General features: G+C 46.2%; 1 protein-coding gene and 1 pseudogene across 1 annotated transcript; both read right to left on the minus strand.

The window, feature by feature from the left end:
• Nucleotides 1–1,006, minus strand: part of LOC136460998 (protein NRT1/ PTR FAMILY 4.5-like) — an 84,967-nt pseudogene extending 83,961 nt beyond the window's left edge.
• An 11,374-nt stretch (nucleotides 1,007–12,380) lies between these two features.
• On the minus strand, nucleotides 12,381–17,537 carry LOC136456558 (MACPF domain-containing protein CAD1-like). The gene is made up of 6 exons (XM_066456463.1): nucleotides 17,044–17,537; nucleotides 16,646–16,884; nucleotides 16,297–16,492; nucleotides 13,826–14,009; nucleotides 13,507–13,670; nucleotides 12,381–13,180 (listed from the first exon to the last, which is right to left on the minus strand). The coding sequence occupies exons 1-6, from the start codon at nucleotides 17,329–17,331 to the stop codon at nucleotides 12,578–12,580; spliced, it is 1,674 nt and encodes a 557-aa protein (XP_066312560.1). The 5' UTR covers nucleotides 17,332–17,537; the 3' UTR covers nucleotides 12,381–12,577.
• Between the last annotated feature and the right edge of the window lie 9,692 nt (nucleotides 17,538–27,229).

Consider the following 27,229-nt stretch of genomic DNA (forward strand, 5'->3'; position numbering starts at 1 on the left):
TGGAGTCTGCCTTGCCGTTGGCTTCAGATGCTTTGCTCATCTCCTCGGGTTCCTATTAAGATTCAAGAAAATCATACAGATGAGAACATTGGCATGATGAGAAGTTGGAAATGACAGAGAGAAAGCAAAGCTACCATTTTGGCCAAGAACTAAGTGGAATAGGCAGAAGGTGCTGCTGCAATGACATATAAAGCCATGCTGCAGCCTGCAGGAACGAGTCATCCTAGCATACTGACATTCTTTTGATTTGTTTATTCTTGCTACCGGCATTAATTGTGGAGTTCTTTGAATTCTTTTGTACAGCTTGGTGGCTATATACAATCACAACCGTCAGACATTGTTTTAGAACTTAGCAAACTCATGCACACAAAAATTAGTCACTTCGATTGGAAATATCCACAGATGTGTTCTTCAAGGACCTTCCTGTCCATATCACACACGTCAATTTCGGTACCTTAACAATACTGATATTCACTTGATTCGTTTATTCTTGCTACGGGCTGTCATGTGGGGCCGCGCATATGAGAGGAGAAGGCGTGCCCGTGATGTCCGCAGGGCCGCTGGTGCGCCTAGGGACGCGGCCTCCATGCCGGCTGCCGCTGAAAGTCAGGCTAGTGGCTAGAGATATTTTAGGCAAGTGCTAATTCGAGTTCCTTAGATGTAGGAGCAATTAGCTCAAGATTGATGGCCGGTTGGGCCTTTATATTCTCTGTACCCAGAACAATATCAATTAAGCAAGTCATTACCATCTAATCTATTCTCTTCTATTCTCATCAAGCCACCAGCAGAGGGGTAAAACCTCGCGGTGAAGCCTGGAGCACGACTACGAGCTTCGTAGCCGCGGTCCTGCGTCGTTGGGTGCTGAGGCACTTGACAACCTGGTATCCAGATCCAGACTTTCCTCCGTCTCGCCGCCGCCGCCGCCGATTCGCTCGCACTCCACCCAATCCTCCCCTCCACGCCCCACTGCCACCGCACCTCCAGCACCACCACCAGCCGCCGACATGGGAGAGCAACCCAACGCCGCCCTCCAAGCCACCCTAGACGCCCTCGCTGCAGCCCTAAAAACCCTCCAAACCTCTGTCGAGGCCAACACCCACGCGATCAAGCGCCTGAGCGAGGACCATTCCCCGTCATCTTCCTCCTCCAAGAACGGGAATGGCGAACACCATCAGGATCGACCGCCGTGTTTCCAGAAGATGGATTTTCCGCAGTATGATGGGAAGTCCGATCTGCTGATCTTCATCAACCGGTGCGAGTCTTACTTTCATCAACAGCGGATCATGGAGGAAGAGAAGGTATGGATGGCCTCCTACAACCTGGAGGAGGGCGCCCAGATGTGGTACATCCAGGTCTAGGAGGACGAGGGCACTCCCTCGTGGCATCGCTTCAAGGATCTCCTCCATCTTCGCTACGGGCCGCCCCTGTGCTCCAACCCTCTCCACGAATTGGCCTCGTGCAAGCGCACGGGCACCGTCGCGGAGTACCAGGATCGTTTCCAGGCGCTACTGCCCCGTGCTAGCCCCCTCGATGAGGAACAGCGCGTGCAACTCTTCATCGGCGGACTTCAGCCGCCGCTTAGCCTAGACGTCGAGGTTCACAACCCGCAGTCCCTCGCCGGAGCTATGAGCCTGGCACGCAAGTTGGAGTTGCGGGAGCAGTACGTAGTCCCAGCCCCACGCGCGACGAACAAGGGGCTGCTGCCCGCGCCTGGCCCTCCCTGCTCCGCCGCCGGTCCACTCCGCTGCCCCGAACACCGTCAACATCAAGGGCCGGCCAGTCAAGCGCCTGACGCAGGCCGAACAGGAGGAATGCCGTCGTCTCGGCCTCTGCTACAACTGTGATGAGAAATTCGCCCGAAGCCACAACCGCGTCTGCAAGCGGCTGTTCTTCGTCGACGGCATGATCGAGGAGGAGGATTCCCATGTTCCGGAGTCGTCCGAGGAGACCCTCGCCGATGAGAGCCCGGTCTTCTCTCTCCATGCGATCGCTTGCGTGGCCTTCACCGACACGATGCAGATCAAGGTCACCTTAGGCGGCTCGACTCTCACCGCATTGCTGGACACGGGCTCGACGCACAACTTCGTCTCCGAGGACGTGGCGCGGCGTTCGGGTCTGCCGATCCAGCAGCGGCCTCGGCTAACCGCGACGGTGGTGAATGGCGAGCGCGTGGCATGCCTGGGCGTCATTTGGCACGCCACGTTCAACGTCGCCGGGGACGTCTACGTCACCGACCTTTTCGTCATGCCCCTCATCGGCTATGACATTGTCTTGGGCACGCAGTGGCTTGCCACTTTGGGGCCCCTCCTCTAGGACTTTGCAGGCCACACGGTGTCCTTCCAGCGGGTGGGACAGCGGGTGTGCTGGTCGGGGACAGCTGGCCCGTATGCCCTCGGCCTCTGCGCCATAGCAGCCAGCTCCACCCTCCTCGATGAGCTGCTAGGCTCCTTCTCCGATGTCTTCGCCGAGCCGCACGGGCTCCCTCCTCCACGGGTCCACGACCACAGCATCACGCTTACCCCGGGCGCCCATCCGGTGGTTGTCCACCCCTATAGGTACCCGGTGTCGCACAAAGATGAGTTGGAACGCCAGTGCGCCGCCATGATGGACTAGGGACTCATCCACCGCAGCTCGTCGGCGTTCTCGTCTTCGGTCCTCCTCGTCAAGAAAGTCGATGGGTCGTGGCGTTTCTACGTCGACTATCGCGCCCTGAACGCCATCACCGTCAAGGATGCTTTCCCCATCCCTATCGTCGACGAGCTTCTGGACGAGATGAATGGTGCCAAGTACTTCACCAAGCTCGACCTCCGTTCAGGCTACCACCAGGTGCGGATGCGGCCGGCCGACGTGCACAAGACGGCGTTCCACACCCATGACAGCCTGTACGAGTTCCTGGTGATGCCGTTTGGGTTGTGCAACGCCCCGGCGACGTTCCAGGCGCTCATGAACGATGTGTTGTGCCATTCCTTGTGTTTTTTATGACATTCTCATCTACAGCGCATCGTGGGCGGATCATCTCCGACACCTCCGTGAGGTGCTCAACATGCTGCGCCAACACTGCCTCTTCGTCAAGCACTCCAAGTGCGCTTTCGGCATCGACTCCATCGCCTACCTCGGCCATATCATATCTGAGGCCGGTGTGACCATGGATCCGGCGAAGGTCCAAGCGATCCATGACTGGCCCTAGCCCCGTTCGGCTCGAGCGGTGCGCGGTTTCCTCGGGCTGGCGGGCTACTACCGCAAGTTCGTCCACAGCTACGGTTCCATCGCGGCACCGCTTACGGCGCTCCTGAAGAAAGAGGGCTTCACATGGAACGATGACGCGACTGCTACGTTCCAGGCCCTCAAGCTCGCTGTCACGTCCTCCCCGGTCTTGGCGCTGCCCGACTTCTTCAAGTTGTTCGTTGTCGAGTGCGACGCGTCCACGCACGGGTTCGGCGCTGTGCTGATCCAGGAGCAGCACCCGGTCGCCTATTTCAGCAGGCCGGTCGCTCTTCGCCACCGCTCTCTCGCTGCCTACGAGCGGGAGCTCATCGGCCTCGTCCACGCCATCCGTCACTGGCGACCGTATCTGTGGGGACGCCGTTTCTTGGTAAAGACGGACCACTATAGCCTGAAGTACCTCCTCGATCAGCGCCTTGCCACCATACCACATCACCATTGGGTGGGCAAGTTGCTGGGGTTTGACTTCACCGTGGACTACAAGCCGGGCACCTCGAACACGGTGGCTGACGCCCTATCTCACCGTGACACGGACACCGACGAGGGTGCCCTGTTGGCTCTCTCAGCGCCGTGCTTCGACCTCCTCGCGCGGCTGCACCAGGCGCACAACACTGATCCAGCGCTTGTGGCAATCAAGGACGACCTCCAGAATGGTGCCCGAGCGGCACCGTGGTCCCTGGTGGATGGCATGGTGGCATTTGATGGTCGGCTATACATTCCGCCGGCGTCTCCTCTCCTGCACGAGGTGCTGACCGCTGTCCATGAAGACGACCATGAAGGGGTCTAGCGCACCGTCCATAGGCTGCGCCGTGATTTCCATTTCCCCAATATGCGTCGGCTGGTTCAAGACTTTGTGCGTGCATGCTCCACCTACCAGCGCTACAAGTCTGAGCACCTGCACCCGGCCGGACTTTTGATGCCACTGCCGGTGCCGCAGTCGGTGTGGGCGGACGTCGGACTCGACTTCGTGGAAGCACTACCCCGGGTTGGGGGTAAGTCGGTTATTTTAACTGTGGTGGACCGTTTCAGCAAATACTGTCACTTCATTCCCTTGGCGCATCCGTACACCGCCGAGTCCGTGGGCCAGGCATTCTTCGCCGAGATCGTCCGTCTCCACGGCATGCCGCAGTCCATGGTGTCGGACCGCGACCCGGTGTTCACTTCCGCGTTCTGGCGTGAGCTCATGCGCCTCATGGGTACCAAGCTGCACATGACCACTGCATTCCACCCGCAGTCTGATGGCCAGACGGAGGCAGCCAACCGCGTCATCATCATGTACCTGCACTGCTTCACGGGGGATCATCCTCGCCAGTGGCTCCGTTGGCTGCCTTGGGCGGAGTACGTCTACAACACCGCCTACCAGACATCGCTGCGCGACACTCCTTTTCGCGTGGTGTATGGTCGTGACCCGCCGACCCTGCGTTCCTATGAGCCCGGCGATACTCGGGTGGCTGCCGTCGCAAGGAACATGGAAGACCGCGATGAGTTCATCGCTGATGTACGCTACCGGCTGGAGCAAGCTCAGGCCATGCAGAAACGCCACTACGACAAGCTCCACCGGCAGGTGTCCTACAAGGTCGGCGACTGGGTACTGCTACGCCTTCGCCACCGTGCGGCTGCTTCACTTCCTCAGGTAACTTCAGGCAAGCTCAAGCCCCGCTTTGTCGGCCCGTACCGCATCGTCGAGCTGATCAACGACGTCGCCGTGCGCTTGGAGCTGCCCCCGCGCACCCGTCTGCACGACGTTTTCCATGTCGGCCTCCTCAAGCAGTTCGTGGGCGTTCCACCTGCAGCTCCACCAGCCTTGCCTGCCATCCATCACGGTGCTGCTGTTCCTGAACCAGAACGCGCCCTGCGCACTCGTCTGGCTCGTGGAGTCCGCCAGGTGCTGATCCGGTGGAAAGGAGAACCGGCGGCCTCGGCAACATGGGAAGACGTCGACTCCTTCGTCGCCAAATACCCGGCGTTCCAGCTCGAGGACGAACTCGTAGTCGAGGGGGGGAGAGATGTCATGTGGGGTCATGCATATGAGAGGAGAAGGCGCGCCCGTGATGTCTGCAGGGCCGCTGGTGCGCCCAGGGACGCGGCCTCCATGCCGGCTGCCGCTGAAAGTCAGGTTAGTGGCTAGAGATATTTTAGGCAAGTGCTAATTCGAGTTCCTTAGATGTAGGAGCAATTAGCTCAAGATTGGTGGCCGGTTGGACCTTTATATTCTCTGTACCCAGAACAATATCAATTAAGCAAGTCATTACTATTTAATCTATTCTCTTCTACTCTCATCAAGCCACCAGCAGAGGGGTAAAACCTCGCGGTGAAGCCTGGAGCGCGACTACGAGCTTCGTAGCCGCGGTCCTGCGTCGTTGGGTGCTGAGGCACTTGACACAGGCATTAACTGTGGAGTTCTTCGAATTCTTTTGTGCAACTTCATGGATATATACAATCACAACTGCCAGACATTGGTTTAGAACTTAGCAAACTCAGTGCACACAAAGATTAGTCAATTTGTCCAGCTCTTCTGTCATATGCATAATGCATAGTAGACTCACCATGGAAATATCCACAGATGTGTTCTTCAAGGATTTTCCTGTCCATATCACACGTCGTCCTTCTGTACTTTAACAATGCTGAAAACAAACCATGTGTCTCCTACTCTCGTTCCTCACTGACGGCGATCAAATCGAAGCAAAAAATGGTTCAGAAACACTGAAACAGCCCTCGAGAGCGCGACACTTCATTGGAGCATTGCTTTCCACTTGCTGCCAGGGCCGGCGTTGGCACATGATGGATTTTGCTAGACAGCAATGTAAAACTAAGGAGCAATCCACAATTCCACGGAGACGACGAGAATGTCCCCGCGGAAACACCAAGTCAGAAGGCACAAGGACGCAGGAGGAATCTTTGGTTAAGAATTCTCCCAGCCTGCACTCTGCATATTTCTGTTCCTAAATTAAAAGAGTTGCCCTCCGACTAACTTTATCTATTTTGCATTAGGAGATCCATGTGCAGCATTTTAAATTATGAGCAACGGAGCACAACTTGCACTGAAATTAAAATAGTATATATAGTCGGAAGAAAATTTCTTTAGAATCAATTCAGCTTACGACCAACTTTATCTACTTTGCATTAGGAGATCCATCATGTGCAATTTTAAATTATGAGCAACGGAGCACAACTTGCATTGAAATTTAAATAGTATAGTCGGGAGAAAATTTCTTTAGAATCAATTCAGCTTACGTTTCAGTAAAGGTCCACCAGGATACGATTTGTAAAATTGCAGGGAAAGCGGAAGGAAGTCAACTTCAAGCATCTCCTAAGGTCCATCAGATGAGATGCCAAAAGATGCCGCGGCGCGCGTCAAGGGCTAGAATACCCCGATCTTTCACCAGGTTGCGTATCGCTATCACGATACGTATTGGATACTCCGATAGGTCGGCCGATAGGCCGATACGGTATCAGGGAACTATGGGGAGGACAAATGGCTTGGAAACACAACTTTGCAAGAACAATATCCAAGTGTTTATAATATAGCCAGGCCTAAACATGTAACTAGGTAAAGTGTTTTTTTTTTCACCCAATCTCTCTTGGCGCAGAATCTAACAGGTCCTAAGTTAGTAGCTTGGAATAATATGTTACCACACATTACTAACATACAATTTTCCTAGGAGCTAGATGTTTTTCATTGGAATTTACACCCAAATAGACAATTCTCAGTGAAATCACACTACCAAGCATTAATAAATGTTGATGTCCCCAATTTTAATAAAGTTTATGGAAACAGAAGGCCCCATTAAAAATCAAAATCTTTTCATGGTATTTACGAAGAGTTGTATTGACCGAGGATAATCTTGCTAAGCGCAACTGGCACGGTAGTAAAATGTGATGCTTTTGTCATAAAAATGAGACAATTAGGCACCTATTTTTTGAATGCCACTTTGCTCTCTCTATTGGTCGATTATTCAAGTGGTTACTAGACTAACTAAACCTTGCAGTGTTTCTCACTTATTTGGTGGTTGGTTAGGAGGATTTAGTAAAGAATTAAAACCACAACATCTGCTTGGAGCGGCTGCTACTTGCGAGTCACTTTGGCTTAGTAGAAATGATATTGTTATTCAAAAGAAAAAACATGTTCTTCATGTGTAGGTTATCTATTTGGTCATCCACTGGCTATATACTTGGGTTATCCTACAGAAGGTGGCTTCTCAAGACTTGGTTGTGGTAGGGTTTAAAATTTTGGCGAAATTTCAGCCGAATTTTACGAAATTCAGTAATTTCGGTGGTGGCCGAAAAAAAAATCCAAAAATTTTTAATACACTAATACATATGCTATATAACTCTAGACTCATATTTTCTACTGTTTATATTGCATATTCTTCTATTCAATAAATGTGTAGTCATAAATCATACTCATATTTATTTAGATCTATATTTTTTTAGAAAAAAACATGCTTCATGTGCTAGTCTCTAAAAAAAATTCACCGAAATTTTGGCCGAATTTCGCAAAATTCGGTAATTTCGGTGGTGGCCGAAATTTTTGCAATACCGAAATTAAAAACCCTAGTTGTGGTGGTCTCGTAATAGTTGGGGTAGGTGGCCAAGAATATTTTCTCCCAGCACATGAATCTAGTCTACGAATTGATAGTCACTAGAATGTGTCAATCTCCTTTTATTTTTGTGGTTGTGTGCCTCTTTGTTAGACAGAGGCCAGAAGTATATTTTCAAGGCTTTGTATCATTTTGATGTAATGCTTTGAGAATTTAATAAAAGCTTCCTTTATAAAAAATATATATATCTTGAGCATGTGCTCCAACCTTTCCCTGGAACTCTAGGTACTTTTCCATGCCGCTACCTAGGATTGCAGCTTCAGACCAGATCATTGCACAAAATTGACGTACAACCTCTCATCGAGCGAATCGGAAAAAGGCTACCAAGATGGAAGCATTGTACGTTGAATCGGGCAGGGCGTCTAACGCCTATCACATCACTGCTTTCCTCTATGCCAACATACCATCTCACAATATCCCCCCTAACGGTATGGGCAAGAAAATAAATTGACAAAATTAGAAGGTCTTTTCTATGAAAAGGTGACGACAACACAAATGGTGGTCACTATCTAGTCAATGGGACGACAACATAAATGGTGGCCACTGTCTAGTCAATTGGCCAACAGTCAGGAAGCCAAAACACCTTGGAGGGTTGGGAGTCATTGACTTGGACAAGTTTGGAAGAGACCTACGACTTCCTTGGCTACGGCAAGAATGGGTGGATGACTCTAAACCGTAGGAAGGAACGATGTGCCCTGCAATGCAGCTGACCGACTCATCTACAATGCATCCACCACAATAATGGTGGGAAATGGCAGGAAAGCACGATTTTGGCACCACAGTTCGATTGATGGGGAAGCACCAAGAAATTTGGCACCACACTTATTCGAACTAGTTAAAAGGAAAAACAATTTTGTTGAGCAAGAGCTCCACAATGATGCCTGGATTCGAATCCTGTCCAGCGACATTGCAACAACCATCCAAATTGAGGAGCTCGTCTCAATGTGGATTAGGCTTCAAAATGTTCACTTGCAGCCCAGACTCAATAGCCTGGAGATGGACACCAGATGGACAATATTCCACGCATTCAACGGACCGGGTTCAGTTCAAAGGCTTATATAGAAGATACAAGCCAAACCTAATTTGGAAAGCTCACATAGAAAACAAGTGTAAGTTGTTTGTGTGGACGCTCATGCAAAGCAAAATTCTCACGGTGGATGTTTTGGCTTCTAAGGGGATGGCCCACCAGGACTGTTCATTACTACAGGATGGCCTTGTTGTCTCGGACGGTAACGGCCTTTAGTCCCGGTTACCAACCGGGACTAAAGGTGGAACCTTCAATCCCGGGTCATCGAGCCGGGACTAAAGAGGGACCTTTAGTCCCACCCTTTAGTCCCGGTTGGTAACTCCAACCGAGACTAAAGTTTTTTTTCCTTTTTTTTGTTTCTATTTCTATTTTCCTTTTTTTTCTATTTTCACGCTGCTACCAGGTTTTTTTTGTTTCTATTTCTATTTTTCTTTTTTTCCTATTTTTAATTGATGATTCGTTTTGGTTTTTGAATACGCATTCTACGCTGCTAGAATATACGTACGTTTATAATGTTCAATATTTTGTATAAACTATAGTACGAAGGACCTTTAGTCAAGGATCAGCGGTACAATCCTGTTCAAGTTCGTGCTACTTGGTTCGAGAGCTGAGCTTTTAAGTTAGCTTTCACTCTTCTGAGCAAGCGAGGTGGTGCTAATAGGTGGAACTGGCCAGCAATAGCAGCATATTGCGTACTGGGCCGGCCCATCGAGGCTCCTGTAAACGCCCGGGACTAAAAGACCTTTAGTCCCGGCTGATAATACCAGCCAGGACTAAAGGTATACCTTTAGTCCCGGCTCGTAATACCAGCCGGGACTAATTGATTTGGTCGTGTTCAGTTGCATCGGACCAGCCGGGACTAAATGTCTTCGTTTTCGGTGTCAGCAATAAATGCAAGCAGGTAAATGCAAGCCGGGACTAAAGCTCGTAAATGCAAGAAGGTAAATGCAAGCCGGGACTAAAGCTCATAAAGTAAAGTAAAGCACCATCAAGTACGTCTTCGTTTCTTATTGCTACTTTAGACCCGGTTGGAGTTTCAATTCCTACATACAAATGCAAGCACGACAACCAGGACTAAAAGCTTGAAACATGCATATGGGTCCCGGTTTGAGTTTCAAGCTCTAAGCTTTAGTCCCGACTGAAGTTTCAAGCTCTAAGCTTTCTAGTACAAGTAAAGCACGGCAATAAATGCAACCAGGACAGCACGCTGTCAGTCCCGGCTCAAAAGACTGCCTGTTATAATTTCAAGCTTTAGTCTTGGTTGGAGACAGCAACCGGGACTAAATGTCCCTTTCTAGTCCTGGACGTAGCCTCCAGCCAGGAGTAGACTTTTACTCCCGGTTGGAGACCAACCGGGAGTAAAAGTTAACCTTTAGTCCCGGTTGGTAGCTCCAACCGGGACTAAAGGTCCCCTGCAGCAAATGTCTGCCGCAGTAGCCGTTGGGCAGGAACCTTTAGTCCCGGAGGCAAAAAATGTCGAGGCTAATGTCAAATTGGGACATCGTTCTAAAGTCTGTTCTCTAGTAGTGGTTGCGTTCTGTGTAATGGGTCACTTCAAACTTGCCTACACCTGTGCCTCCATTGCCCTCTTGCGAAACTTGTTTGGCATCAAGCGTTGGTCTGGGAACACTTTTGACACTGGTCTGATCCAACATGTGGACGATTCATCCACTGGCACTGGCGGAGCCTCTTGGAGGCGAAGCTAGGCTGCTGCACCCCACCCACACACACACACACACACACTACTCTGAACAGGTTTCTAAAGGTAGGCTACAGTTAGCTTGTTTAGCGCCAAGCTCAGGCATCAGTACATCCATTATCCAATCACGTTTGTTGTGTTTTGCACCTCCTTTGTTTTATGTCAGGCTCTGCCGCTGGATTCATCGTCCATCATCGCTTGATGGGAGGCAATGACACAAAAGTTAGAAAAAGAGCAATGGCGGCGTTTCAGTGGCTTGACCATTTACGTAATGTGGAACTATGGAGATAGCGGCATCGGAGAATTTTGAAAACCGCTTCATGACAGCACAAGAAGTGGCTATGAAAGTAAAAGAAGACTTCGAGTTAAGGAAAGGGCGCTTGTTTCGATGTAACTTACATGAAATTCTATTTGGTGTCTTCTTGAGTGGGGCGCCCTTGTGGTTTGGGGCATGTGTGCGAGGTCTCTCTGTCTTTATCATGTTTAAAACTCATTTTCCCTCTTGAAAGGCAGAGCTCCTGCCATCTTTTTCAAAAAAAAAAAAAAAAAAAAGATACCAAAAGATCAACTCATCAACAGTATCAAGAAGAGCACATGCCCTTTTATTTACAGTTACATAGACTGAGATTGCACTGCCTTTCAATGAGAACGGCTCGCTGTAGCCATTTATGTGATATCTTTATACTTTGTTCCCTTACTGGACACACATAGTGTAACACTTTTGCTTGATTATTACTCTACCGGTCAGTTAATCAGAGCAGTCATACTGCCTGCATGGGTCAGGGGAGTACCACGCTTTTTTTTGCACTCCTATATGCAACATGAATGTTTCTGAAATTCTTGTATCCTTTTGTGGAGTGCACAAACATGCTGTGTCTGTTGTCGTTCTAGAAGTGCTATGTTGATCAGAGGAGCGGGAACAGACCGCAGTTGTTTTCAAATTCCAAGAGTGGAGTAACAGACAAGCACAAATAGCAACTTCCAAACAGATGGGAAACACGTCAACATAACATTTTTATACGATCTACGAGCTGAGTTTGCTGACGCTAGCTCAAAAAGGATACATGAATTTCAGCATAGCAACGATATCGCATTACGAAAGACAATGAATACCTTGATCCAGGCAAAACAATTCTTTCTGATCTCGTCCCTTACCATGTCGAGCTCAGGCAAAGCTATAAGAACTAAGAAGCATACGCAAGAGCAATTCTTGTACTTCTGTTCACAGCGACTCATTTCTCTTCTCTTGAAAGAAGAGCGACACATTGTTACCGCTGCTTTTGTTCTCTTCTCGACACATTCATGTAACAGAAAGCTACAACATAGCTACTTCTAGAACAATAACAAACACAACAACGGCATGTTGTAAACTCCAAGTTAGCTAACACTAGCACAAAAGGATACATGAATGCATGTTACATATTATTACGAAGAAGTGTTGCATCCCCTCACCCACACAGGCAGTATCATCGCTCACACCAACCGTCTGGTGGAGTAACCAAGTAATATCTATGTGAGACAGAACAAACTTTGAAGTATTCCATACTCATTATCAACTGTTGAATCTGAAAATTATGCCAATATGCAACAAACATGGCACTGCCATTCTCATCTGTGCCAGAACGTCAATCATGCAGTCAAAAAGTGACTCGCCCAGATGTACAACATGAATCCAATTGATGAAAATCGATAAAACTGTTAGCACTTAGCAACCGAGTGAATATACTAATTATGTTCCACTGATGAATTTTGGAGAGCAAAACACCAGTGTCAAAACTCATGGAACACATCATTTTCACTGTCACGATCAGATGGCTGTGGAAGAGATGACTGAGGCCAGATCAAACACTTTTGAACTGAGCATAAAGATCTTCATGCTACTTCACTCACGGCATCAACAAGAAGCATGGATCCACATCAAGTTACAGGGGGGGCGGAAGGCCATACATTTAAAACAAAAGAACAAATGCTACCTTAAAACACAGTGCTCAATATCAGAGTGAGTGAATGAATGCTTTAAACATTTGGTTAATAATTCAATAAGGAGTACTTTGCACGCACAACAATCCTGCCTTTCTCGACACCCAACTTAGCACCTGTGATCAGCCAGTGGCCAGGCGCATCTTGTGGGCCCTTCAATGTTTCTGTCATGTCAACGATCTTCAGAAGTTTAGCATTATCACTTGAGGATGATGAAGATTCGTCTGCTTTATGAATCGAAGAACTTGATGGGCTGTGGTCCCACACTGATCTTCTAATTGTGCACCCAGGAACCCTGGAGAACAAAAGTTTAAGGTGGAGAACACTCTTTGCACCAAAATCCCACACTCCCAACTGTGCTCCTGTAACAATATAAACACCAGATAGGTCCGTAATATTTGTTTCAGTGTACTCTATCGGTGCTGTGCTAACATGAGCAAAGTTCTTCCATTTGATTGGCTCGAACCATCGGCTGTCCTGTTCTTCAGGGCCTTGCCATTTTGGAGGTCCAATGGTAATATGGGAGTCCCAATGAGGTAGGAATATCTTTGGTAATGATCCAAGGTGCTGCAAATGAATAGCCAGACGATTCTGTTTGGCTCCTTCCAAGAGCAGTTTGAGGCCAACAATTGGTCGACGCCCAACAGAGATCTGCACGTGTCTCATTCAGAGTTAGCATTTTCACCAAAAATTGATTGTCTTAAAAATATATATTTTTATGAGTAAAATGCACCATAGGTACAACACTTGTGCCTCAGGTGCAATTTACACATATGTGTTCTTCTGCATGCCCTGATCTTTAGAATTATATTATTATTCAGCCCAGTAGAAAAATGTTTATGATGGTAACTGTGCTTCACAGACTCAGCTAATACAAAATAGCATTTCTTCAGAACAATTAAAATAGCCTTTCTAGTGTAAAATTAGAAAAAGTGATCACTGTACTCATATGTTCAGATTTAAGGGGTAGCCTTTACCTGTTCTGTGCTAATGAAGAGCTTTGGGCCCATTAAGCTAAACTGAAGCGATGGGCAGACAGGTTCCTTCCTGTGGTGACCAGCAATACCTGGTGGAGCTGGAGCCCAAACTAGTGGGACTTGAAAATCTAAGAAGTACTGTAATTCTTCAATTGGAGGTTTGTCTGTAAAACAGAACTTATCAAAACAGTATAACCGAAGAGATATCATATTATATGTTAGCTTTAAGCTCAGGGTATTGTAAATGCACAATATTCAATGTGGCGAATGAGTTGCATAAATGCATAGGACAAAATAAGTAATCAAAAGCAGGTCTTACAGGTCAAGTATAGCTCAACTGCACGAGCAAGGTGCTTCTTTCCTGGTATATCGTCAAGAAGAGAGACAATTGAGAGAAAGGTCATGCCTATGACATCTGGTGCTGAGGCAACAGTTCCTTTCCAATCACTAAAACTTTGAACAAGATCACAACCACCCCTCCTTCTGAATATTACTGTCATATCCTGTGAAGGATAAAGCAACAGCTAATCAATGTTTACATATAAATGCTAGAACGATGGGCAGTTCAGGTGCCAGGAGAGTGCATGTTCCATCTACAGGTGACTCTACAATGCCTCTCATTACTTGTACATGCGCACATTAAAACATCAGTTACAAAGACATATGATTTAATTTTATGTGCCTCTGTCCTTACTGTCGTTACTGGTGAGTAGATTAACACGTGCTAGGGAGTTCATGTTGGTACTAGATGGAGAGGCAGGTTATGACTGGGAGTAGGTTCTCCAGGTGATTAAGGGCCCATTTGGTAGTGCTCCGGCTCCAACTCCACTCGCTCTAGCTTCTGCTCCTCTCGGATTGTTGTGTTAACCATCTGGTATAGCTTCACAAGTGGATTTCATGCAATGACAGTCTCCTGGCTCCGTCTTCGAAGAAGCAAACCTGCCTTAGTCCGGAGAAGACCACAATCTTCTGGCAGCAGTGCAACACATGCCGGATCTGCGGTTGCCAACTTGGCCTCAGTGGTGGCAGGCAATCCTGCTTGACCTTGCCCTGAGCGCCCTTAAGTAGCAGCTGGGGGAGCAGCGGACATCGAAAAGGGATGGTGTGGGCAGCAGCGAGGGTTGGTGGGCGACAGAGATGGGCACCGCAGTCAGTGGAGAAGGGCAAGTGGAGAGGGCTCGGCCAACGCATGAATGCAGAGTGAATAAAGGATAGTAGGTATTTTGCTCCTTGAGTGCAGTCTCAAAACGGTGAATCGATTCGTGCAATTAACGAGTGGAGCTTGAGCAGGCGGCAGTGTTTGTTAGTGCTCCTCAGATTCTAGTGGGGATGCTGGCTCAGGAGCGCTACCAAATGGCCCCTAATGTGCTTACTTGCATATACTAGTATATTTCATTACAGCAACTCCAATGCAGTCTGAAAGCATGGGTTGGGGGAGGGGGGAACCAGTGTGGTTTGATTTTGTACGCTTGGGAATCAAACTGTGGAAAGTGAACCATGTTTTAGGTTCGAATAGAGGGCACTAAACAAATGGATCCAGTTGGCTGGAACACAGGAAAACAGACCCTCGGAAGTTGAGCATAGAGCAGTTTTCTCCATTTTTATTTGGCATGGTCCCACTAACCGATTTTTGTAGTTTATTAGAGCTACTGAACCAAGCTTCTGTTCGCTTTTCATCAGCTTGTTGTTTCTAACCAACACTAGGCATGCAGCATGCTCTTAGCAAGGTATCTATAGTTCATGTAAGTATAAGTCTACAATGCTAAGCTGTATGAAACTCCTCCAGCATGAGTTCAACAAATTCTGTTTTTCCCACTGAATGACCACATACAAACAATCTTCTCTCACACCAGACCTAACCTCCCTCTTCATGCTACCACTATCTCAGCAAGCTTACGACAAGTTGCAGAATTTACAAAGGCAGCTGCTTATGGTGCCCTTTGATACACAGGCCATCGACCAATGGTCCTTCATATGGGTAAATCAGATTTACACTCCAGCAAACTTTATAATTTACCCTTTGTGAATGTCCAAGTCCCTAATACTCACAGATGGATCTGGAAATCAACATATGTTCTGAGAATTAAATTATTTGCCTCGCTTATGTTTGTGGACAGACTAAATACAAGGACTATGCTCAGGAAAAGCAACAGCACATCCATGGAGGAAGATATTGAGCATCTCTTCTTTGCCAGTCCTTTTGCTACGCGGTGCTGGAATACTCTCAACATACAGTGGGATTTACACTTTAACTTGCATGGGAGGCTTTTAGCAGTGAGACGAGGCTCACATTCGCAATTCTTTATGGAGATTTTCATGGAAGCCTGCTGGGAGCTCTGGAAACTCAGAAATGGATTTTTTTATGGAGATCGTGCTAGTCATAGCCTCTGGGTCGCGGGATTCAAGGAACAGTCCATCCTCCAAATGCATTGAGTCAGAGAAGATCTTCAACCTTCTGTTTTCCAATGGCTAGGGTCACTTGTGTAATCTATTTTTCTTTTCTTTCTGTACATATGTTATACTCTCTTTTTATAAAAAAAATAAAAAAATGAAGTGCTGTGGGGGAACTCCCCCACAGTTTTTCCTTCAAAAAACTGATTGTAACTGTTTATTCACAATAGCTAACCCATTTTTTTAGAGATGCATCAAGTGCTCATAAAAAAAGCAACCAATCATGCACAAACTATCCTTTGTAACAAACAGTTGTATAACAATTCAGACAAACCAAATAATGTAGCCAAAACACCTCTAGTAAAATTAGACAAAGAAAGCAGTAAGGAGTTTGCTAACCTTCTCACTGTAGTTGATAGGAGTTGCATTTGACTTATTTTCCACATCTGAGAATCTTTCCCTCCCAATTTCCCTCACATAATTTTTGAACTCCAGCTCTGACAATTGGGACGATGAATGCTGCTTAATGTATACCTCATCCTTGCCACCAACCGTAACAGAGATAATAATATGGGTACCATAATTCTCAATAAAGCTGCAGACAAGTGAAACAAGACCTTCAGGCTTCAGCTAGTAAGTGGCTTAAGCTAATAGGGTGTGTAAAGTACTAAGCTAAGAGTTCTACAGAATGGGACTGATCAGAAATGGATCCTGATAACAGTATCAAATAAGAAGATTACCTACTGACCTAGCCAATGCTGATGGATCCCAAACATTTGGGATCGCGCGCTTAACGCTCTCAAGCAGCGTCAGTTCAGAACTCCTAATTTTCACTCGAAACAGAGGCAGAGAATAGCCATCAATCGCAAGGGCCTTCGTGGCCGCCGCATCATTCTTCCATGAACCGGTGAAGCTGAACAGAGAGTTGAAGGAACCCAGCGGTACTGTCTCGGACAAGCCTGACTTCCCGTTGAAATACTCAGCCATCTGCCAACAAAGGCATCAGAGTCACATAACGCGAAGTAAACGGCCGCGGAGCACAGGGCATCGACCAGGATTCGCATCACAAGTGCAGAACAAACAGAACAGAACGCGGCGCACGATCCGATCGGAAGTTTCCAATCGGGACGAAGCACCCCAGCTCACCTTATCGAAGCTGCAGACGAAGGGCGCGTCCGCTACGGCGGAGCCTGGGCCGTAGGGGAAGTTGCGGATGCGCTGGGGTTCTCTGTGGCACTGCTCGACCTCGACGTCGGGGGGCACGCTCGGGAGGACGCCGCCGTCGGGGAGCGGGAGGTCCCGCGCACGGTCCTCCTCGAGCGCCACGAGCCTTCCGGCTCCCTTGCAGTAGAGCAGCCGGTGGTCTCCAGCTGCGTCGAGGCCGCGCCCCACCGCCTGTAGCGCCGCCTCCAGGGCGGAGCCCGCGAGGCTCATGGCTGATGGGGCCCGCCCCCACTCCGCCCCCCTCTTCCTCTTCCTCCTCCGCCTCGGGATTCGCGCCGGCTACGAGAGGGGAAGACCGGCAGGAGGTCGGGAGCTGTCGCGACGGAAGCTTCTGACCGCCGCTGTTGCTGTTGATCGAGGAGAGAGAGAGAGAGAGTTGGGGACACGGTTTCTCGGGACAACCGGAGGAGGGGAAGGCGACCCCGCTGCTGAGGTGGTTGGGTTTGACTGGATTTTCTTTTTCTTCATTTAATTTTTTTTCTTAATTTCGTGCCGCGGTTGGTTTTATTATTAGTCAGTAAAGGGACATCTTGCTCGACGATTTGCTGTTGTTAACGGCTTTCAACGTTGTCATGCTAGCCAAATATTTCAAAGCCCGCTTTCAATGTTGTCATGCTGTGTATGTTTGAAAGGTTGCTTGTTCTCTCTTGATGGAATGCATGGTTTTGAATTGCAGTTTGACTTCTTTGTTTTGGAATCTGGTGGAAAAGCTCACACGTTGTAATATTTTGAAAAAAACAGACTAATAATAAAATAAAAGGAAAAAATATTGTGCGGCACTTGCCGTATAATTTTACCCAAGCTACAAATAAATTCAAACAACAAATTCCAGAGATTTAAGGCTCCAATACACATATATGAAACCCAAAATTTTGGGGACATTGTTAGCTAATTAAGAGCATCTCCAGCAACACCAACTATCAGTTCCCTGCTTTATAGCTAGTGAAGAAAAAAACACCTCTAGCAGGCTTATTAGCCTCCGAATTTGTTGATTGACCCCCAAATTCCCTCTCCATTAAGAGTAACTTCAGCAAAGCTCCTACTAGCCCTCAAATTTGGGTGGGCACCCAAATTCTCCCCTTGGCCCTCATTCCTGGGGGCTCTGGGCAAGCCCCAAAACGACAGTTTTAGTCCGTTTCGTGCGTGCCTTCTTCTCCGGCTTGCCTAGTGACTTCCTCGTGGGGGCGCCTTCTCCTACTCACCAACTTCCCCGCGACGCGACTCCACTGGCAACTTTCCCCGGCGGCTCCCCTGTGGCTTTCCATAGCGCGACTCCCCGGTCATACCCCGGCGACTACTGACGACTCCTTCGACGACCGCTCGTGACTCCCCACCACGACGCCCCACCGCGACACGCGACCCCCGGTGACTTCCCCACGAGCGCACGTTCTTCTCCTGCTTGTCTAGCGACTTCATCGCAGCATGACTCCACCGATGACTTCCTAGTGGCTCCCCATGACTCCACGCTCCTCGACGACTCCCTCGGACATGACCCGGGAGATTACCAGTAACTTCCCCTTTCGTGCCCCGAGCGACTATCGACGACCGCCTGTGACTCCCCAAAACCACCCGTGACCCCTGATTTTGAGCGTTTTGGCTGAGTCCCTATTTGGGACAGCAGTCTCCCATTGTGCAGCGATTAGGGAGCCGCGATACATAAAATTGGGTTTGTAGTCCATTCTCGCGGTAGTTGAGTCAGGGCGGTGGGAAAATTTGAGCGTATTGCGCTGTATTTGGCGGGATTCTAAGATTCCCTCGACCGCCACAGCAAGAAACGTTGTCCCAAATGGGGCCTGAGTAAGTATGTGACAAGCGGGGACCAGTTGTCATACTCCATTGGAATGGTTCAAGAGCTCTATTTTGAGGGCTACTATTGGAGTGTAGCCTAGAAAATCGGGCCCTCAAAAGTGAGAGAAATGAGAAACGAGCTTCCTGATCTCACCAAGATGGGGATGGGGATGAAGATCTCCACCTTTCATCTTGTGATGGTGATGCTAAGCACTTGATCTTCTTCTTTTTCATTTCTTTCTCTTCCTTCTCTTCTTCTCCTCTTTTTCTCTCTTCATCTTGTTCTTCCTTGTAGAGAGAGGGAGGGAGAATGGGGAATGAGGGAATGGGTGAGTGAGTGAGTGGGGAAGGGTTGGTTGTGCTGATGCTTTTGTGTATTTTGTGCTAACATGTGGGACCAAGGGAGAGGAGAGAGAGAGAGATAGCTCACCAAAACTGAATCTGCTGAACAAGTGACCTAGTAGACGGTCCATCGGATCGACGGACGGTCCGAGAGACCACTGAAATTGGAGAATTTTATTTAGAGAGAGAGGCTTGACATCGGGGCCATTGATTTTGCCCCAAGGGTTGATAAAAGCACCTTTAGATAAATTGGGAAAGGTACGTACTTGGCATCCATTTCAGAGTACCTTACTTGGCATCCATTTGAGAGTACCTTTCTCTAAGTCAACTATAGCTAACTAGGGTTGACCCTAGTTGACTTAAGTTGATTTTGGGGAAACGATGAGGTTGATTAGCAAATTTCATGTCCTTGCCCAAGTAGAGAGTATTAGGAACCATTTGGAGAGATTGATGTGGTGGTTCTTTTCCTAAGAGGGCTTGCGCAAGGTTATTAAGGAGGTTCTCGAGAAAGTTTTATTTGGAAAGACTGTTGGGTCATGATAATAAAATCATAGAAAAATCATAAAAAGTAAAATCTAGTTTTGTTAGACTCCACACGAGTAGATCTCTGCAATAGATATATAATATGATATGATTTAGTTTAAAGTTTTTGTTGTACCTATAAATCTATGTGTTTTTATGTTTAATTCATAACTATAGCTTCTGTGCTCCAATTGTGGTGAAATTTTTACGGTAGGCTACTCATTGTATGCTTGAGCTATGGTAAAAATTTCAGCTTCAGTGGAGCATGTATGACTGAGTCATTGATTTACCTAGGTTTATGTGTGTTTAATAGTTAATGACTAGTTAAAGCATGCCCATTATAATTTGGTGTACCAAATATTTAATTTGAATCTGAGATTTTATGGGTGATAGATGATAACAAAACATAGCTAATATAAAATACATGCCCACAATAAGTAGATCAATTACTACAATAAATACAAGTTTTAATTGAAAGAAAGCATGTGATGCAAAGATAAATCTAAAGCTCAATATTTTTCCTGTAAGAACATGGTGATGTTAAGTGCTCACAATGCATAACAACATCATCAAAAGGAAATGGAACCACCATTCCTTTTTTACACCTTTTTAACTATTTATTAACTATTAAACAAGCATAAACCTAGGTAAATCAATAACCCAGCCATACATGATCCACTGCAGCTGAAATTTTTACATAGCTCAATCATACAATTATTAGCCTACCATAAAAATATCACCACAGTTGGAGCACAGGATCTGCAATTATGAATTAAACACAGAAACACATAGATCTACAACTACAGCAAAAACTTTAAACTAAAGCATGCCATATTATATATCTATTGCATAGATATACTCATGTGAGTCTAACAAAAGTTGGATTTTCTTTTTTACGATTTTTCTATGGTTTATACCATTTTTGAAAGTTTCAGCTAGTTTATGAAATAAAAAAAGAGCACGTGACGCCACATCAGCGGCCAGATAGGCAACAGAGTCATTTGTGGCCTGCTTTGGATGACTGACTAGGACGTAGACACAGTTCATGGACCTAGATGAGAGAAAACAAATTATGGATCTAGGCGAGAAGTGGGAAAAAGTTTAAGGACCCACAATGTAATTCACTCTAACTATTAAAATCTTATGATGTATTTACAAGTTGCACTTTGGGTGTGTTGTAGTAGTGTTGCGGTGCAACATCTTGGTACTCTATGATTAAGAATTTGACCAACTTGTTGATTTTTACAATAGTAACAAGAACATGTTGCACAACAACAAGCAAGATCATGAGGGGTCAAAACCATACGCGATCAACCTTTTGGGTAGGATGCAATGGTGATGGCAAACACAAGATGGATAGATCAATCAAGATTATGGCTAGTGCAGATTAAACTCGGCTGCAAGGTAGAGCCAAAACAAATCTTCCCTAGTAGAGTCACCAAAAATATGTTGATGCAAAGATCGGTCACACACCAGCAAGGGCTAGGTCGCCCAGATCACAAATGGATCGAAGAACCCAAGCGGATAACCAACATGTTTTCACTGATGAAGAGTGGCAAGGTTTATAAGCAAACCAATAAAGGGTAACTATCCCGCTTATGTGATGAAGAATGACTAGCAAAGGAACCATCAAAACTCTCGCCCGAGGGAGACCCCGTCGGGGCAAGGACACTGACAGGTTGCCCTAGGTTGGCCAACAAGTCTAGGATGCCATCCTTGGTCGATGGATCAAGTGATGAACAACAACATGGGAGTTGGAAGAAATTAAGGCAAAAGAGAGATAGAGAATGGTAGTATATTGGTTTTTTGTCGACTGGTCTTATCCTAGTAGGAAACCTCCCAAAGACAACCTTCAAGTTTCCCACAAGATCGGAGAAGTTTGGATCGAATCTGGGAACAACTGGAGTCAGTACAGGGACGTCGGAAGTTCTAATGACAATGGTTCATTCAGTGCCCAACTCTCGAGACCTAAGAGCGTCGGAATGTCAGAACTTCCGATGCCCAACTCCTAATACTTGGGAGCCTCGCGGAACTTCCCATAGGTGTTGGAAGTTCCGACATCTCAACCTCTAAAACAAATTTAACCTACTCAGACCTTTTTTTTGCTGTTAACAGAGTGTCTTGTAATCATACATCTTGAGCTAACCTAAGGATCAAATTCGTGCTCCACTCGATCTCCTCCCCCAAATATGAAGTTTTCTTTTCTGCGATTTTGGGAGCTATTTTGTGTGATTTTTTGTTCTTACTCATTGGCTGCGATTTTGACCAAATTTCTTGGGGGGGGGGGGGGTAAATAGGTGCTAGGGTACGTGTGAGCAAGGCTAGATCAATCCCCTAACAAAATCCCTCACTTGAGCATCTCGAATTCGAAGTTTCTCCAAAATTTTTCATTTGTTGGGGTTTCTCGAATTTCCGAAATTCATGACATTTTTTTAATCTTTCTGAATGATTCCTGTTGGAATAGATTTCCTGTGATGTAGTGAGGTTGTGATCCAAATCTCTCTTCATCTGGTTTCGGTTTGGCTCTTTTGTGTTTATTATCTGGTCTACAGGCTATGTACTGTGTCATTTCTGAAACTTCTGTTTTCAAAAGAGTGATAGCACAGCTACGTTGGTTTTTAGTTCATTTGAAGTGCAGCTCATGTAGTTCTACTTAGGCCCGGTGTGAATACTCTATGATTATAATAATCAGATTATATAATTAAATTTTGATCCAGACATGATTAATTATATGATGAATTATTATAATCAAAACCTCTTGTTACCATAACCCCAGAATCTAGGTGAGTTTTAGGTGATTATGGATGCTGAAACTTTAACTTGCCTCCAATCGATTGCCCAACTTGCCAAGCTAAAGGATAAGATAGGAATTTCTCGCTTTAACTAACCATAATCAATCACCATAATCTAAGGACCCAAACATTTTGGTTATTATAATCCATAATCTTGATTATAATAATCCTATATATAATCCTGATTATAATAATCCAGCTATGATACAAACAAACCCTTAGCATAAAGTTGTTTTCCTTCTTTGGTTTTCAGTAACATCATTAGTTCAGCTGCATTGGCTTCTTCAGGGCATCAATTTAGTTTAGTATTGCATCAAAGCTACATCAGGCTTTGTGTTGCTACTCTTTTTCCTTGTTTTCCTCTCTGTTTTTCTTCTGAAGAAAATGGATTGATAGTTGCATTTTTTTCTTCATCGACAATTGCTTCAATTATGTTGTTCTTCAACCCGCCACAACAGTTGGATAAGTCTTCAGTTTTTCAGCTACTTGTTGTCCTCTCATCAGTGAACCAGCAGTAGACCGACAATTGCAGCTAGGTAGTCCAGGTATTCAGTACATCTAAGTTCTGTTCTTTTGTAGCTCCATTCAGTAGTTAGGCAGCTACTACATGTGTTTACTTTGTAGCATGTTGCTTCCAAGAAATAGTGAACTACTAATCAAGCAATGATTAGCTCATCAATGAGTTCTAGCTATTTTATTTGTCTTTTGCTTGATCAAGTGCTTGGTGTTGCTTTGTTTAGTATTCATGCTGTTCATTTTTGTTGTACATTAGTTCTCACATTTGCTAGTGATGTGTAGATTGCAGTCTTTTAGCTATGTCCAATGATCTAATTCTAGTTAAATTGGTCAGTTCCTAGAGTGTTTTCGAGAAATTCCTAATTGTTTCCACTACACCAGGAAAGATCATCATGTCGAACTATCATTGTCGGTTGTTTTTAAAAACCGACAGTAATAGTGATAGAACAACCGACAATGATAAGCTATGTACTTATCACTGCCGATTGAAGCCACTAACTGGTAATGACCCTTCACTGCAGAGTCGTGGTTTGAACCGATAGTAATAGGTTGTTTGCAAAAAAAAAACTCTTTCATATAAAATCAGATTAAGATAAACTTATATCAAAATTGTAGAGCTTAAAGAGACCTAAAACTTTGTAATTGACAACTTTTTAATTTGAGATGATTTACAAGTCCAAATATAAGTTCTCGAATTAGATTTCAGATAATTAACAATATTAAATGGAGATGAAGTCAAAGTTAAAGTCAAAGTTGTAGTACTCGACGACATCTACAACTTTGCAGTTAACAATATTTTTATTTGAGATCGTTTAGAGTGTCAAATATATAATATAAGATTCAAAGTTATGTATTAAAAAGATAGCGTCAGCTATACAACCACATTGTCACATAGCCCAGCTAGTATGTGCGCTCGAGAGAATATAGATGTTGAGGTCTCGAATTTGAATCCTAAGAAAAACATATTTTTCTAATTTTTACCACTTATATGTTTTGACATAGTATGCTAGGGTCGACACACCACTAGTTGGTAGATGAGTGATCTTGGCAATTATTAAAGAGGCGTGTGTTGGGGTATTAACCAGGGTATAGGCCATATTCGCTTCTCTTATAATCCGTACTTTTCAGCTTGTTTTTTTAGCCGGAACATTATTTTTCTCTTACAACAAATCAAGTGGAACAGTGTTTTGGCTTGGTTTTTTTGACGAAGTGAACGGGGCCACAGACCAAATTTTCTTCTTAGCAAAGAATTTTAATCGACTCCTATTCAACCCCCTCTTCTCCTCCCAACTCTGGTCGCTATTTTAGTCCTTGACTTGCAAACTACAAACCAAAAGGTCTTTACCACCACAAAGGTTTTTAAGAGATTTTCTGAAAATCTCTCCGGTTGATTTCTGATAAATAATAAAATCTAAACCTTTCTCTAAAAGTTTAGATTAGTCCGACGCTTTCATTTGATCACCTCTAAATTAATCCCCTTCTTGATTGTACTTTTCTTCTTCTTTGAACTTGACTTTTTTTCTTTCCACGGACAACGTGCAGATCACCAAAATCAACAATATCCCATCACTCAACCCTCGGCTACTTCGCCGCACAAATGGTTAATTCTGTATCTTAATGCCTCTTGTAAACATTTCCTATCTAAGTTTGGTGATACCCGAAGCCTAGCAGCTTCAGCTAGATGTAAATCGAGAGTTTCCTCGTTACTGAGGATCTAATGTTCGATGATGAGCCACGCGGCGTGTAGGTGGTGTTTCTGCGGATCTGCAAGACCTCCATAAACTCTGGGGGAGACGGTGCTATAGATCCACGACGACAACATGACATCGTCCATGCAGGGACGTCGAGGTGTGCGGCATGCCGGTATTGGTCATCAGATATTCAGATGGTCGGTGAGAGAGAGAGTTCCATCCGAGGGTGAGCAGGACAAGATCGTCACGCCGGCGGACACTTGTAGTTGTAGTTACCTCTCTCTGCTAAGCCCCCGCCGCAACCCCGCCGATGGCCACTCCGGCCCCGGCGTCCCCAGCCAAAATCGATTCTTTCCGCTCCTGCACCGGCGCCCACTTTTGTGCTGCGCCCGTTCCCTCCCACGACGCCATGAAGATGGGTCTTCTTCCAGCCGGTCCTAGCCCGGGTTCACGCTGCTGACTATCACTGCTGGCAACGGCTGTAGCCCAAGCTTTGGCTGTGTAGCAACTCCAGTGGCCACCATCCCTTCCTCTGAGCTGGAGCTGGAAGTGGGTGGCTTTTGCGGAACTCACCTGCAACCTGCTCGACGATTTGCCGGAATGGGAAACTGAAGAGAGCACCGTCGCCTGGAGTTTCTCCTCCATGCTGAGCCTAGCTCTTCACCACGTCGTCTCTTGGTCGACATCGATAGCTGTGCTTCTTCGCCTGTAAGCTCCCTCTACTAGATCATGGCTCTCCCAGGTCTCAGCTTTCATCCTAGCCATGGTGTTCAGTCTACGATTCAGCAGAAGTTTGGCCTCTCTGTTTCGCCTATTGGCTCTTTTCGTGTTCCTTTCTTCTTGGTTGCCTTGTTTGGTCACTGCAAGTTTAGGCTTTGCCCCTTTTCGGTTGGTTAGATTCTCCAAGCCACCATTGGGGGTTCGGCCTCTGGCTTTGATGTGATTTAGCTTGGTGATCGTGTTTTTCGCTTTTCGGTTGCTTCTAAGCTGGCGGGCTTTCATATTTTTAGGCTAAAAAGTTTTTTCTGTTCTTCCTATAAAATCTTCTTTCATCTTTGGGGTAATGGTGGCCCTTGTTGGGATCTGGAACTTTTTAAGTTTCCCAAGGAAGAAGAAGCAGCTTGGTTAGAGGTCCGGAGGAATTCTTCTTTAAAAAAACATTCATCAGCTACAGTTGCAGATCAAAGAAACAATAACTTCAGCAAACATCACACATTTGCAGACGCAGTGAAGAATGGTTTTTTAACAGGTGCGAATCGTATTCCTCTGAAAGAAAACAGAGCTTCTGGGAGAGTATCGGCTTTTGCTAGATTACAGTTTCCAACCTCAAAGCAGTTCTGAGCTTCTTTTCATGGCATGGATGATTCAGTTCATGCTCAGAGCCAACCAGATTTTAGTCAGGGGAGAGCGCTTCAGGACAATGGTGATGAAGATCCAACTTTGAATTTGAAGATGGGTCATCCCTCTGCGACCCAATATCCATCAAGGGGAAGTATTCCTGGGATTTGCTCGCGTTGTCTCTCTGACAAGCATCCAAGGCGTGCTTGCAGGAGCCCAATCAAATGTCCGGCATGCATGGGTTGGGGGCATATTGTAGTTAATTGCACCATTCACAACCATCAGATCCATCGGAGCTACATGCGCACTAAGCCTTCAATTCACAATAAAGAAAAGGGTGACCTCGTGCAGCCCAGGTTGTTTTCCGAGGCCGCGTGCATGGACCTTGGGCCGAGTACAAGCAACCCATCGCGCTTTCGCTCCTTTGTTGATTGGTGGAAAGTTTCGCCTCTGTATCAATCCTCAGTGAGCCTGCTGGAGCCGATCGTAATACCATGTAAATTTCTTAGCTCTTCAATAATGGTGGGCCATAACAAAGTCATGACCCACAATGCAGCGACACAAGCTGAGGTGAACACTGAGTTAACTCTAGGGGGCGCTTTGCCTTCCATGGCTATTAACAGAGCTACACCCCGCTGTACAAATAGAGCTTTAGAGTCTCAAGAAAAACCCATTCCAGCTGAAGAAAACCTCACTCAAGCTCATACTTTTGTCACAAAGTCTCAAGAAAACCCCATTCCTTTTGATTTTTTTGGTTTGGGGCAGCAGGCTCCGGACCACCGGGAAGAAAACCAACATCAGCAGAACCAGGGACAATTTGGAAATGCAATGAATGGGGAAGCTGCTCCTCAGGATAATAATGGTTGGCTTCAGTGGTCTGAAAATTTATCAGCAGTTCAACAGGGTGAAGTGCAGCTACAAGCTCCTGGAATGGAAATAAATCTGAATGTTCCACCACTTGTTCTGCTCCAAAACCTCAATGACCCCTCAATGATAGATGATGCTCAGGAGGTATTGATTTACCCAGGTATCTGAGCAAACCAGGCACAGAACAACTGGGAGCCACAACAGGGAGCTGATCAGTTAGTAGAGCAGGAAATAATGCTGCAACAGCCTACT

The sequence above is a fragment of the Miscanthus floridulus genome, chromosome 6, assembly GCF_019320115.1.
Source record: "Miscanthus floridulus cultivar M001 chromosome 6, ASM1932011v1, whole genome shotgun sequence".
Lineage (NCBI taxonomy): Eukaryota > Viridiplantae > Streptophyta > Magnoliopsida > Poales > Poaceae > Miscanthus > Miscanthus floridulus.